General features: G+C 39.4%; 1 protein-coding gene across 1 annotated transcript in view; it reads right to left on the bottom strand.

Moving 5' to 3' along the window:
* Nucleotides 1-3986: 3986 nt before the first annotated feature.
* LOC147865878 (uncharacterized) overlaps nt 3987-15996 on the bottom strand; it is a 50287-nt gene continuing 38277 nt past the window's right edge. The window contains exon 2 of the mRNA XM_087316215.1: nt 3987-4756. Coding sequence (XP_087172341.1) covers nt 4404-4756 — 353 coding nt within the window. The 3' untranslated portion in view covers nt 3987-4403. The remainder of the gene's footprint in view (nt 4757-15996) is intronic.

Here is a 15996-nt window from a genome sequence, read left to right as displayed (position 1 = left end):
TAACCGAGTCCGACACACAACGAGGGAGAAACCTGAACCGGAGTCGCCAAAATCGGGACAAATCGGGGACAAGGTCGAAGTCAAGGGGGAGACCCACGTGCTTCTACCGTGGGAAGCCAAGACACTTCTAGAAGAACTGCTGACACTTCCGGAAGGAGAAAAGGGCCGTCAACACCAATCCGAAGTAGGATTCAGACCAGAAATATCTTGATCGAAGAGGGATGTCAGCAATCGCGATGAGCGAGGAAGAACTGCTACTCATTAGTGAGGAGAATGAGCTACATCTTGTTAGCGATGAAATGACGTGGGTGGTCAACTCTGAAGCGTCATTTCATCTGTCCCCCGACCGGAAGGGCTTCTCATCCTACAAAGCCAAAGGTCATGGTTGTGTATGGATGGGGAATGAAGGATCATGCCAAATTGTCGGCATAGGAGATGTGTTATTGACGACATCAACAAGATGCAAGTTGTTGTTGAAGGATGTCCGACATGTTCCGGACGTTCATTTGAACCTAATATCAGCCGAACAACTAGACGATGAAGGCTACATAGGTAGCATCCGGAATGACATCATGAAATTCAGCAAAGGAAGCTTGATCGGGGCCCGAGCCCAAAAGATCAACACATTGTACCTGATGCATACTTGACGAGAGTCCAGAGCATTCTTGCACATGCCAAGTTGTCCAAGACGTTTTGGGCTAATACATTGATGATAGTGACCTATGTGATAAATAGATCACCCTCAGCACCCTTGGACGGAGACACACCACGAAGAGTATGGACCGGTAAGGATGTGTCTTACCAGCATTTGACGTTGTTCGGGTGTCTCGCTTACGTGCATGTAGCAAAGGACAAGAGAGCAAAGTTGGATCCAAAGTTCCGGCCATGCATATTTCTTGGATACGGTGATGATGAGTTTGGTTACCGAGTGTGGGACCTGGTTGACAGAAAGGTTTTCCAGAGCCGTGACATAGTCTTTTATGGAAGACAAGACCATTACCGACTGGGAGACTGTTGGGATTTTGGTCCCTCCGGATAGGATTCGGATGTGGATCGACAAGACCAAATCAAAAGAACCGGATTCGGAAGGGATCCGGAAACCGGATTGAGTGAGTCCGGATGGATCCGGAGTAAACGAGATTGAAGGACATATGTGTAAATATGTTGAGATAAGCATACAAAGACTATATTTGTAAATAGGCCTAAGGTCATATAAGTATAAATATGAGCTAGGGTAACCATATTGCATAGAGATAACGTAGAAGTCGTATGACATTGTGTGTAACTGTTGAAAAAGGAGTGACAAAGAGAGAGAGAGAGAGTTAGAGAGAAGTTGCAAGCATTCTCTGTTGTAACCGCTTTTTGGCGAAGGGAGATGTCAAGGTCGTTACTTCTAAGATCTTCATCTTTGTATTTCCTCTCATATAGTGGTAGTTCGGAGTCTCTAGGCTCCCGTGGTTTTTCCCGATTAGGGTTTTCCACGTAAAACATCTTGTGTCCTCCATTGTTGTTTGTGACATGCATTTCATCCCCATCTGCCCGTTTTTGTGTTTTGATTCTCCATTGAGTGATTTAAGACTAAGTTGTGGCTGAACAATATTTTGCACAAGTTCTCACAGAGTCAGAGAAGAAGATGATGGACTCTGAATTGGTCAACAGAAACCGGCTTAGGATACAAGCACTTACCTAGTTGGAATGCGGATGTTAGCGGAATGCGGAAGACATAGAGCTCGAGGTCGTTGCATCTGAGTCCCCTATTGTACCCCCTTTCTCTTATAGTGATTGATGGAGTCTATAGGCTCCCGTAGTTTTTCCCTATTAGGGTTTTCCACGTAAACGTCTTGTGTCCTCTCTATTGAATGTAGAAGTGCATTAATCTCCATTTCTTTGTTATTTCTTCCATTGAGTGTTTCAAACTCGGTTGTGGCTGAGCGTTATTCTCTTCATGGGCATCTCAATTCATACAAGATATAATTTAAGAGATATGGTAGTAATGAAAATCAGTAAACAACGTCGAAGAAAAATCTAAAGGCCATCAATTTAAATATGTGCGTCTACATCATTTTAATAAACCATACAAATTTTCTGATGACTAATAATGCTATGTATTATATCCATTTTTATACCACTATATACATAATGAATGTAATAAATTTATGTTTCTCTAACATTTTGCATATCCATAGTTGAACACTTTATTCAACTTCAAAGATTTACATTTAGAAATTACAATAGGTCCAACCCATGTAGCATGTACTATCCTCATTGTGTTACAGTGAGTTCAATACAAAGATTCACTATAGAGCATAGTTCTAGCCATACGTCTCATTCGTGTCATACTCAAACGCCAATATTCGTATCATACTCATACGTGAAAAGGCTCCAAGTATGATTGAAATCCATACGCGGTACATAGATATATTATATATACATATGGTGTATATGGTGTACATAGTGTGTGTGTGTGAGGGGGAGAGAGAGAGAGAGAGAGAGAGAGAGAGAGAGCGTGTGTGGTCTAGAGAGAGAAGCCCTGTTTTGCATGTGTGAGGAGACAGTGATTGAGTGTATATCTAGACTCTAGAGAGAGAGAGAGAGGAGCTATGGGTTTTGTCTGTGTGAGGGAGTATGTAATATGTATATTAGATATCTAGATTTTGTAGAGAGAGAAAATCTGTCAGTTCTCGTGTGTGAGAGAGAGAGAGTGTGTGTATGTGTGTCAGATGTCACTTCTATTCACAAAATATTATGAATATCAAAAATTTAAAAAACCAAAAAAAAGTCAAAAAAAAAAAAAAAACCAAACGAATATCGCGTATCATACGCATACGTTTGCAAACGTTCGCGTACGTCCAGTAAATTGGACGTACGCGAATATTAGGAACTATGCTATAGAGAAAGGAAAGGGGATAAGTCGCAGAAGAAAATCGGTGGCACGCACTAAAAATCCTTTTTCACTTTCCTTCCAAATATAAACTACAATTTACCCTTATTCACATATTAGCTATTACATTTTTGACCTTGCACGCCATATCTGACAATCTCCCACTAAAGGCTAAAAATGATAAAGTTGATTGGAAGATAGTACAAGACATATACCTCCTACCTTATGGACATGTTACACTACGTACATCAACGATGGTGTAACCTAAAGAACAACAAAACCCTTTATCAAGTGATAAGAACGATCTAACACATCACGTGGCAAGCCCTTGGTCAATGCATTTGTAGCATTTTGTTAAGACTAATAACCTACCAACTATGTTTTCTTGAATGACATGATATCGCACTACTATGTGCCTGGTTTTGCCATGATAGACCAACGTTTTAGCCAAAGATACAATTAGAAACCAATCTAGGTACAAGTTGAGTATGCCCACAACATAAGCTATTGTTGATAACCATATAGTTTCCTTACATGACTCAGGAATTAGCTACAATATTATTGTTTACATAATGGAGAGTAGTACATTCTTGAAGGTGGGGGGCCTCCAATAGCCAATAGAGGGCAACTCTCATAATTTCAAATTTATTGTATCCTAAAGTAGATTTCTTGCTATCAGAACATCCAAAATAGTCAAAGTTCGTGTATTTGATATCCATCTATCATTGCCACCCAAACATAGACGCTTATCTTTAGTGACAGTCTTAGATATTGTTACCATGACAACAATTGCTGTAACAGAATTGCCCATAACAATATTTGTCCATCTACAGATCAGGAAACAAGGAAACAGATACAGTCTAGAAATTTGTCAACCAACATATGCTAGGTTCACATGATGAGGTAATTCTGTGGAACTACCTTTAGGGGAGAATTGGCATTCGGGTTGATTTGGACATTCCATAATCAATTTCTTTCACATCGTCTTTAGCTTGTAGGTAATTTGACGAACGTGGGATCGGGAAGAAGATGAAGAAGAAGAAGAAGAAGAAGAAGAAGAAGAAGAAGAAAAGTTTATGCTTCAGTACTTCATTGCAACAATTACTTAAATTTAATTCCCTCAACATCTATTTCCATTAATACATGAATCATGAAAATGATTCACCATAAGTACATAATCTACCACAATTTCATAAGCCAATCTGGATATCTGTATTATAAATACATAAGTAACGGCAAATAAATAAATTAATAAATCAAACTAAAACCAAATTAATAGACAAAGCTGAATACTTGATTGTATTGAGCTTCTTTAAGGTTAGGTTTTCGGGTTTGTAATAACCTATGCCTGGTATGTTGCAGCTGAGAGGAGAGCAGTAGGAACGCCACAATTAATTTTGGGGTTTGTAATAGCTTATACCTGAATACTGCCTGGTATATTGAGCTAAGAGCAGTAGAAATTCCACATTTTATGATGCCCTTAACCATGGACGAGAAAAGAACTTCTCATGAAACCCTGCCCTTAACCATGGGAGGAATGGTGGGCCACTATATCATCCATCATCTGTTTCCATCTTCTGGTTTCGCCATTATCGGGCACCTCGATGCACATATTTTTCCACATGTCGGCGAACCTCTGATCGTTCTCCATGTGGTTCTCTATGACTTTCGCCTCTTTCAAGATCGCGAGATCTTCTTGACTGTCCATGAGCGAGTTCATGATGACCACATACGTCAATAACTCACCTTGTTTTCTGGAAGTTATTTCATGTGCGATAAGGTTCCTCAGCACATCCTCTGTGTCATTGTACACTACAAGGCGTGGAAGATGAAGCTGAAGTTTTCTCTTGTCATACTTCATCACTGATATGTTACCTTCACAAGCCTTGAACGAAATCCCGGCTTCACAGAGTTGAAATGCAGTTGGGAGGCGAACATAGTTCCTTGTGGATTCCTCAGAGTTACTTTGTCTCGCAGATTCTTCTTCGACAGTGCACAAATAGTACAGGGAATCAAGTAGATGCTGGCAAGTATCGACCACTTTTATGTTTTCCGATTTAAGAAATCCTAAAAATCTAGTCCTTACAACTTCTGTAGAGAAGAATGGATTACATCGCACAATAAAATCCCTTACCGTCATCTCGAGATCAACTGGATTGTTAGAAATCTTCTTCAGAAATGACATGGGAATTTGGTTGCCTATCAACAGCAAGTCCCTCTTTATGCGCATGGGGGGTATAAAATTATTATCGATGAAAGTGGCAAAGTACTTACAGGCACTTTCCTTAGGTTGGAGTACCGACAGATACAGCAAGAATTCATGAATGAAGACGGTATCGACAGTGACCAGAAGTCGGAGCCACTCAAATTCAGAATTCTGGATGTCGAGATTATAGATGTGGCGAAGTTTATAAGGTTGAGTGGCGATGAGGTATTGCATGAGCTCTCCCACACCTGATATCCCATGTCTTTCCATGAATTTGCTCACACATAGTGCCTTAAAATTATCAATACGGGAAGTCTGACGATTTTGATACAATGGACCGATGCTCACTAAGTAAGGGTAATAAGACAGTGGCTTCACTTCCAACAATTCTTGGGGAGGCTTCAAAATCAGCCATTGTCTGTTGATTACAGGTGCATCATCAACAGGCAGATTGATCTTCTCCTTCATGTAGTCTCTCCATTCATCTCTGGTGAAGCAGAGCTGATGATCAGATTCATCTATTGTACTGTTGAATCTGATATTCGTACCCATTTCTTCTTCTTCTTCTTCTTTTTCTTCTTCTTCTTCTTCTTCTTCTTCTTCTTCTTCTTCTGCTTCTGCTTCTGCTTCTGTGGGGCACGAAGAAGATTAGGTCAAGTAGTATCGGCCATCTTTATATGCATATATGAGTTAATCCTACCCTCAGATGATAAGAAAATCTATGTTCTATCTATTTACCTATCTATGTATGAGAGAGAGACAGAGATGAGAATGCGAATGTGTGCAATTCCGTGCATGATCAGCAATATACGTGGACCCAAGAATCATGCCATTTACCATAGGAAGGAATTCGATTCTAATTAATCGATTCTTGCAGGCCCAACTTAAGAGCTGGAGTCTATTTTTAGTGGGCCCATCTTGTTAGTGCGTCTATTTCTGTGGATCTATCAATGACTAATTTGAAAAGAAAAGAGGATGAATTGACTGGCAAGTATTCCATTCATCTTCCATCTTCCTAGAATCCTAGATTATGGTTATGTTTAGACAATGACTAATAATGTAATCTCAAATAATGATTACGCGCCGCGCCGTGTTATAGATTTCTCTACTACTTATCATTCATAAGTCAGTGATATAGATTCCTTCGGTGCAGTGTTAATTCTTGAGTTACTTTCAGTTTTCTATAATTTTCATGAAGGATGAAGTCATTTATTTTTAATGTTTAATATTTTTTCTGTTTGGTAGCTAACTCATCAGCGAAATCGCAAATACCATTTCTAGAGGGCCGGCTCTACAAACTTCAGACCAATTAATAGAAATAAATATTCTGATATTATGTCTCATAAAAATCATAAGAATGATTCATTATAATTTGAAAATACGTCCATATGTATGTATGTATGTACAACGCATTGAAAGAAAAGACTACTAAATATGACCAGTTGATTTAGGACAATTGTGTAGGATAATAATCCAATTATCCTACAAGCCATTCAACTTGTTGTTTGTGGATACAACCTCAAGCATATATATATATATATACGATAAAGGTCTCCAACTAATTCTGGAGAGTATTAAGTGGTAGGTGAGGTTTATTATTTTGAAGGGGAGTTTCTTTCTGTAAAGGAAACCTTTTGAACCCAAGCTGGGAGTGTCCCACTCAATATCCCATCCATGAAATAACTGTATAATTACCTATAATGACTTTAAAAATTCATGCATTATCCGCAACATTATGTTAATTGATATCACATGTAAAAATTATATTCGAAGATATGAAAATATGACCATGACAATATATTAATATCCTAAGTGTGCAAAAGACTAATAAGATGTCTATTTCCCCAATTAAATGTTCCTTGTAGTCTTCCAGGAACTAGTCGTCGCATTCGAGTCAATCCTTTTTTCGAGTAGAACTAAAAGCTCGATCCAATCTCAAGCCGAAATGCGTGAGACCAATTTTTGGTGGGCATAGTGAATTGCTAAGTGCTCATGGTTCAAAAAAGTGAAGACAAATCCAAGGAGACAATTTCTCAAACTAACACATACCATGATTCTCAAAAAAGTGAAGATAAAGGTAAAGGAAGAAACACCCCTCGAGATCCTTCTCTACATGATTGATACATACCATGGCTCTGTAGGAGCAGCTTGAGAGGTTCCACAAACAAGCAGACAGCAACGCGCTCAAGCCATCGTATGAAGAACAGAATGCATTACATGTTTCCCAGTGTAAGTAAGTAAAGATCATCAATTCCCGATTTTGTAGGAAGGGCTGTAAAATGACACTTGTACACCATATGTATAATTTGATCAGAATCATTTCTCAAACGGATATGAATAGTTTGAGACAAGAATGGGACAATAACTTGGATGCAGCATTTATGAATATTGTTGTCATTAGTGCTAATTATTTCGCAAACTACTGGTCCTATTATGACCTGTAATTAGTGAAAAGGGTTTCACTCCGATTGGAAATCAGAAATTGAACTTAGACGCAAACAGAAATAAGAAAGAACACACAATTTACGTGGAAAACCCTGATTTAGGGAAAAACCACGGAACAGAGATTTCACTATGAGAAATGACAGAATACAATCACAGAACAATGAAACCTGATTTGGTATGAGCATATACTGAAACCACGATTTCAGTCAAGCTCTTCAAACTCTAGCACGCATGTGACTATTCCTTTCGAAGCTTCCGAAGCTTCTCTGTCTTTTTCTCTTTTGCTTCACACTTCTTTTCTTCTTACTTAGCTTCTGAGTACGTATACTCTTGCACAGCCACTACTGTGCAGAAAACCAGTCGTTCTCAGATTTACCACACACACGCAACTCGTTTTCCTCTCATATATATATATCTCACACCCTCACATACGCTATGTAGGTTTTCCCCTTTTCTCACTATTTCACTCTTAGTGAGTTATCCCACATACAGGCGCACTACCATGCCTGTCAGCATATATATACTAAGTCGTTTTCTTCTTTGAATGTAGAAGACATATGTATATGTATATGTGTGTCTATTTGACTGAGTACGAATTTGACTCTCTCACTGAATTCGATCAGCTAACCTCGATTCGGTTCTTCGCAACTGACTATTCTTTTACTTTCCGAATTTCGACCAAATTCGGTAATTCGGTTTTTCGGCCGATTTCAGTGATTCGACTCTAATCGGCTTTTCGACCGATTTCGACCAGTCGACACTCAAGTCGACTTTTCGGCCGACTCCCCCGCAAGGAGGGACACCTTTACACAACAAACTCCCCCTTCACTCCTGTCGGGGGAGAACCAACCAAGCCAATCTTATTCCGGCATGCAACAAGTTTTTCCATAGGCAAAATTTTTGTGAGCATGTCTGAGCCATTTTCTTCAGTGGGGATCTTAGATAGAACAAACTCATTTTCTTCCACTCTTTCTCTTAACCAATGGTACCTTCTTTGAATGTGCTTTGTACGAGAGTGGTAGGTAGCATTTTTAGCCAGATGGATAGCACTTTGATTGTCACAATGAAGTAAGTACTTGTCTTGCTTCAATCCTAGTTCATTCAAGAACTCTCTCATCCAAATCAGTTCTTTTCCGGCTTCCACTACAGCCATATACTCAGCCTCGGTGGTAGACAAAGCCACAACCTTTTGCAATCTTGATTGCCATGACACAGCTCCCCCTGAATACGTCATCACATACCCTGATGTGGATCGGCTAGAATCTACATCACCCGACATGTCAGAATCTGTAAAACCTTCTAGCACAGGTTTCCCGGAGCCATATCTAAGACATACATTCGAAGTTCCTTTGAGGTATCTAAGAATCCATTTCACAGCTTCCCAATGCTCCCTTCCAGGATTTCCCATGTATCGACTAACTGTCCCGACAGCAAATGCAATGTCCGGCCTTGTGCAAACCATAGCATACATAAGGCTACCAACCGCAGAGGCATACGACACTCTTCTCATCTCTGCCTTATCTTTCTCAGATTTCGGACATTGTCCTGAATTTAACTTACAGCCCATTGGCAATGGAGATCCGACCGATTTTGCATCGCACATATTAAACCTTTGCAAAACTTTTGTCACATATTTCTCTTGTGACAGCCATAGCAAGTTTTCAGTCCTGTCCCGGACTATATGCATTCCCAAAATCTGTTTTGCCGGTCCTAAGTCTTTCATGGCAAATGATTTGCTCAATGATTTCTTCAAGTTTGCAATCTTTTTGACATCCTGTCCAACAACCAACATATCATCCACATACAACAACAGAATAAGAAAGTCACCCTCATTATACCTTTTCACAAATACACAATGATCGGCTTGTGTTTTGTGGAATCCATGTTCCAACATGAAGGACTCAAATTTCTTATACCATTGTCGTGGAGCTTGCTTTAAACCATACAAGCTTTTCTTCAACCTACACACGAGATTTTCTTTTCCTTTTACCTCAAAGCCCTCCGGTTGTTGCATATAGATTTCCTCTTCTAGCTCACCATGCAAGAAGGCTGTTTTAACATCTAGTTGTTCGATTTCAAGATTCATACTAGCGGCCATACTCAAGACAGTCCGAATAGAGGTCATTTTTACAACTGGGGCAAAAATCTCATCAAAGTCAACACCCTTTTTCTGTTGGAAACCCTTTACGACGATACGGGCCTTATACCTGGGTGTACTACCATCTTCACCAGTCTTTAATTTGTAGACCCATTTATTTCTAAGTGCCTTCTTACCATCAGGCAACTCCATCAACTCATAAGTTAGGTTCTCATGCAAGGAATCCATTTCTTCTTGCATGGCATTATACCATTTCTCCTTGTGTACATCAGTCATGGCCTCTTCATAGCATTCTGGTTCCCCTTCATCAGTCAAGAGAACATATTGACTGGCTGGATATCTAGAAGAGACCTTCCTTTGTCTTCGTGGATATCTTCTCCCTTCAATAATTGGCTGATGGCCATTTTCTTCCAGCAACTCATCTTCCGACTCCAACTCGTGTGTATCAGTTAGATGTTGGGTGTCGACCGACTCAGATTGTTGTTGGGTGTCGACCGACTCAAATTCAATTTCATTAGCCGATTGTTGTGTGTGAGTCGGATCGACTAGTATTGACTCCATAGCAGTGATCGATTTGGGAGACGACTCTGGTCTTTGTTGCTCCCAGTCCTCGATTGTCTTGTCTTCCATGAATATGACATCTCGACTTCTTATCACTTTCTTGTCAAGGAGATCCCACATTCTGTACCCGAACTCGTCTTCCGAGTACCCCAAGAATATACAAGGTTTGGACTTGCTGTCCAGTTTTGACCTCTGATCTTTAGCAACATGTACATAGGCCAAACATCCAAACACCTTTAAGTGCTGATAAGACACATTTCTCCTTGTCCACACTCTTTGTGGTACATCCCCCTTCAAAGGCACTGATGGAGACCTGTTTATGAGATAAACAGCAGTCAACATTGCTTCAGCCCAATATGATTTTGGCAATTTTGCATGTGCCAACATGCTTCTTACCCTTTCCATTATGGTCCGATTCATTCTTTCTGCTAGACCATTTAGCTCAGGTGTCTTCGGCACCGTATACTCAAGTTTGATGCCTTGAGTCTTGCAATACATCTCAAATTGGCCTCTATATTCGCCACCGTTATCTGTCCGGACAGCCTTCAGCTTCTGTCCGGATTCTCTTTCTGCCCTGGCATGAAACTCTTTAAAGACCGACAACACTTGGTCTTTAGACACCAGCACATAAGCCCACACTTTCCTACTGAAGTCATCAATAAATGTGACAAAGTATTGTCCTCCACGATGAGATGGGGCATCAACATAACATACATCGGTGTGCACCAACTCTAAGGCATGCTCTCTCCTCATTGGAGGCCTAGAGTGAAACGTTGTTCTATTTTGCTTTCCAGCGAGGCAATCCACACACTTTTCCAAATGCACTCCTTTCACCTCTGGTAGGAAATCCTTTTCCGCAAGGATATGCATTCCCCTTTCACTCATATGTCCGAGCCTTTTATGCCACAACTCACCATCTGAGCCAGCCACTACATTTGCTTCCTCTCGACACAACTTCCCATGCATTACATACAGTGTGTTCTGTTTTTGGGCTCGAGCCACGATCAGGCTCCCTTTACAGAACTTCCATGAACCATTTTGGAAGCCACCGCTGTACCCTTCATCGTCTAGCCGTCCAGCCGATATCAAGTTCAACCTGACATCCGGAACATGACGTACATCCTTCAACATTAACCTGCAGCCTGTAGATGTTAGCAAGCACACAGTTCCTATGCCCACAATCTTGCATTCCCCGTCATTTCCCATCTTTACATGACCATAGTCACCCGCTGTGTAGGATGAGAAACATTCTCTTTTGGGAGTTAGGTGAAATGATGCACCGGAATCCACTACCCATGAGCTCTCAGCACTTGCAAGATTCACACTAGCTTGTTCACATATGAACAACATCTCTTCCTCACTAGTTGCGATGGCTGAGGTATTTTTATCATCGGAGATTTTTCTAGGTTCGGTCTCATCAGCCATGCCTTTGTCCTTCCTAAGATGTCGACAATTCTTTTGGAAGTGACCAGGCTTCCCACAATAAAAACATGTAGGTCTTCCTCTAGATTTCGACCTAAACCTATCCCCATTTTCTAGACTTCTATGTTCTCTTCTACCTCTACTAAATTCTTGGGTCACATTAGCCTCCGATTGAGATAAAGCACTTTTATCCTTTCTTCTTGTCTCTTCATTTAGAATACTCGTTTTTACTACTTGTAAGGATAAGTTGTCTTCTTTACATGAAGTGCTGAGTGTTACTATTAGGTTTTCCCAACTATCGGGTAGAGTACATAATAATAGTGTGGCCTGCATACAATCATCTAGTGGGAACTTTGATGATGCTAACTGATTCACTAGTCCCATAAACACACTAATGTGCTCTACTATACTCTCCCCATCTACATACTTCAGTCTCACTATCTTCCTCATCAAGAAGGTCTTATTTAAGGCATTTTTCCTTTCATAGAGGGCGGAAAGCTTATGCCATAGCTCGAAGGCATTTGTGTCACTCGCTACATGTTGTAGGACACTAATGTCTACACATTGTCTTATGGTCGCCACTGCCTTCCTATTTAGGATTCTCCACTCCGAATCTATTACCCCCTTTGGTATATCCTTGTTTTCTATGGGCTCATACAAGTCTTTTACTATTAGGAGATCTTCCATTTTGATCTTCCAATCTGAATAGTTCTGTGAGTTCAAGACAATCATCCCAGGAAAACCACTCACGCTCCCTTCCATCTAGAACCTCGCTCTGATACCAGTTTGAAAAGGGTTTCACTCCGATTCGAAATCAGAAATTGAACTTAGATGCAAACAGAAATAAGAAAGAACACACAATTTACGTGGAAAACCCTGATTTAGGGAAAAACCACGGAACAGAGATTTCACTATGAGAAATGACAGAATACAATCACAGAACAATGAAACCTGATTTGGTATGAGCATATACTGAAACCACGATTTCAGTCAAGCTCTTCAAACTCTAGCACGCATGTGACTATTCCTTTCGAAGCTTCCGAAGCTTCTCTGTCTTTTTCTCTTTTGCTTCACACTTCTTTTCTTCTTACTTAGCTTCTGAGTACGTATACTCTTGCACAGCCACTACTGTGCAGAAAACCAGTCGTTCTCAGATTTACCACACACACGCAACTCGTTTTCCTCTCATATATATATATATCTCACACCCTCACATACGCTATCATGTAGGTTTTCCCCTTTTCTCACTATTTCACTCTTAGTGAGTTATCCCACATACAGGCGCACTACCAGGCCTGTCAGCATATATATACTAAGTCGTTTTCTTCTTTGAATGTAGAAGACATATGTATATGTATATGTGTGTCTATTCGACTGAGTACGAATTTGACTCTCTCACCGAATTCGATCAGCTAACCCCGATTTGGTTCTTCGCAACTGACTATTCTTTTACTTTCCGAATTTCGACCAAATTCGGTAATTCGGTTTTTCGGCCGATTTCAGTGATTCGACTCTAATCGGCTTTTCGACCGATTTCGACCAGTCGACACTCAAGTCGACTTTTCGGCCGACTCCCCCGCAAGGAGGGACACCTTTACACAACAATTAGCACTAATGACACCAATATTCATTAATCCTGCATCCAAGTGACAATACTGCTAATATCAATTAAAACTCTGAAATGCCATCTGGAAACACTCATAGTCATTGCGATTATTGAGGGTCGTAAACCTTTAAAATTCTACTAACATTAAGACATCATGTATTGTTAAGCATTTATGTTTTTCTAAGATCTTGGATAATCCTAGTTTGAAAATTTTTCTTAGACTAATTACGAATATATATTTAGGTAAAATCTTTGCTATAACGAGCCAATGGTCACCAAAATCAATGCCTGTGAATAATACTAATGTCGGTGTTTTTCCCAAAATTGTACATAACAACATTTGTCCATATACAAACAAGAAAACAGATACAGTCTAGAAATGTGTCATCCAAACACCCATAAGTTAGGTTCACATCATAAAGACCCTTCACGTTAGACACAAGGGGGTTCGCAGTAGACCTAAGTTTACGACAAAAAAAGTTGCAAACAACAGTAATTATGCTTATGGATAGTACAATGTTGGCATCTGCTACCATAAAGAATGGGGCATGATCTTCTAATAGCATTGTGCTTTAGAGGGTAGATAGTTCTTAGATATGTCAATCAATTGTCAAGAAATCATTGGTCTTTATGGGGGCTTAAAGAGCCTGAAGAAGACTTCACATTTGTTTTACCTTTGCATGTGAAGTGTATAAAACTCCATGTGTGTGTATGACTAAAAACAAAGAAATGCTTCGAAGTATCCCATGATATTTTATCTTCCTGTCAAGTACCGTTCAACAATCCTCGCATGCACACACACACTCACTCACACAGAGGTCATATGTGCGAGCACAATAATAAAATCTACCTATCTAGCTACACAATCATAGGTAAAGATATAATTAAGTAGAAAAATTGGTACACAAGATGTGACATGTACTTAGGGGAGCAAAGTTGGGCATTCTCAAGTATTGTATAGGATAGAAAGAAGAAAAGACAAAAAAGGATTGGTAGTTGACTCAGGATATTTGATAGAAAAGAAAAGCTTTTGGGGGTGTCAAGAACAAGTCATTGGAATCCAAATAACATACTTTAAGTAGTCCACGATTCCACTTAATACAACATATGTGTGGATGCAAGTTGCAACTTTCAGCTATAATTTGCATATTGCCAACCACAATCATTCAAAAATGTGCTCTTTGAAGGGTATCTATCATGTCAAATCAATTATGTCTTTTGCAATCATCTTAGTCAATCTTGTGCTTGGGTATATTAAAAACTAAATGTTAGTTTACTAAGTCAAATATGTTGTGTGCAAGTGTGGTATGAGATGATGATTTGGTAGTAACCCCATTGCGGATTAATGCATTTTATGAGACTAGACAAAAAGAATGTTGAGCTAATAGCTTTGTCCTCAAATTAGCAAATATCCAATTGTTTGTTAAGCATAGCTACATACAAAAATGGGACAATAATAGACTTTCATTACAATTCGATATAAGTTACCCATACCAAAAGTGATTTTGAAACACAATACTAGTATTGTGATCACATTTGTACAACACATGTAAAATCTTATCAAAATTAGACCTCAATTTGAGAAAAAAAGACGATCAATTTATTTGAAAGGGAAATAGTCTTTATGAAAATAATGGAGAGTTTGGGGCAAATGCTAATAAATTTGTTATTTCTCATCTTATTATGAGCTCTAATTAGGACTAATGACACCAACATTCATGAATACTGCACACAAGTGACATGAATGCAAATGTCAATTAAAACCCACTGATGCCATTGGGAAACACTCCTTGTCATTGTGATTATTGCAAACTTAAGCCATTAATTTTCTACTAAGATTAAGAAATTCACATGACTTTATTTTACGTTTGATTGAAGCTAAAAGTCACCTTGCAATGGATAATTTGATTTGTCACATCCATTTGCAGTGCAAGGCAGATTTCTTGTTGATATTCTCGCCCTTTTCTTAAACTTTTTCTTCAGTGGGCAACCTTACCAACTAAACTACATCCATCTAGGCAAAGATGAATGTCCAAGCCCAGGCATTTGGTAATCTCTCTCTCTCTCTCTACAATTTTCCTCTCTATTCTTATCTCTTGCAAGAAAAGACAATGTCTGCTACTTAGCAATCGGCAATGCTTTGGTTCGCGGGCGTCAAACTCATCAAGTTAAAAACCAAACTGTTAAAAGATTTTGAAATTGACACTTAAACTAAACCAAATCGAACCGTCAAACCGTTTAACCGCTATTTCAAATTGTTTTAATTGAAAACGGTTAAAATGATAAAGGCTCGAATTGAACCGAATCGAATCGAACCAAACTGTTTTAACCGTTAACCGTTAAGCAGTTAAGCTGCAGTTTCATGGTTTGGTTCGGTTCAAATTGAATTGTTGCCAATTGCTACTAATACTTCGCTTTTATCAAAAAGCATCAAGTTTGTTTTCATAGAAGCAATCCGAAGAAAAAGTTGAAAATAATATCAACAAGGAAACCCAGCTTAAATGGATAAGCCCGACCCTCCTAGGTGCCATATAAACTTCCCCGTTGCGCAACTACATCAACTTTTCTTCCACAAGTTTTGTCATGCTGACACAACAAAATTTCACATTAAATAGTTGCCTAGTCTCAAGTGAGTGGATTCAATTGTCAATGAATGGAAGTATGAACACAATATTCTGTCATAGAGCATCTCTTGAAATCCACAGAATTCCTCCTCCGTTTGGTGAAATGGGTCATCACACCAAATGCATATTGTAGTATCCCCCGTCTCTCTGTGG

Source organism: Azolla caroliniana, unplaced genomic scaffold (assembly GCF_043228905.1).
Source record: "Azolla caroliniana isolate FFs.n. ecotype wild unplaced genomic scaffold, voAzoCaro1.0.p SCAF_3, whole genome shotgun sequence".
In the NCBI taxonomy this organism is placed as follows: domain Eukaryota; kingdom Viridiplantae; phylum Streptophyta; class Polypodiopsida; order Salviniales; family Salviniaceae; genus Azolla; species Azolla caroliniana.
The sequence above is the reverse complement of the archived record's forward strand: the minus strand, read 5'-3'. Positions and strand labels throughout refer to the sequence as shown.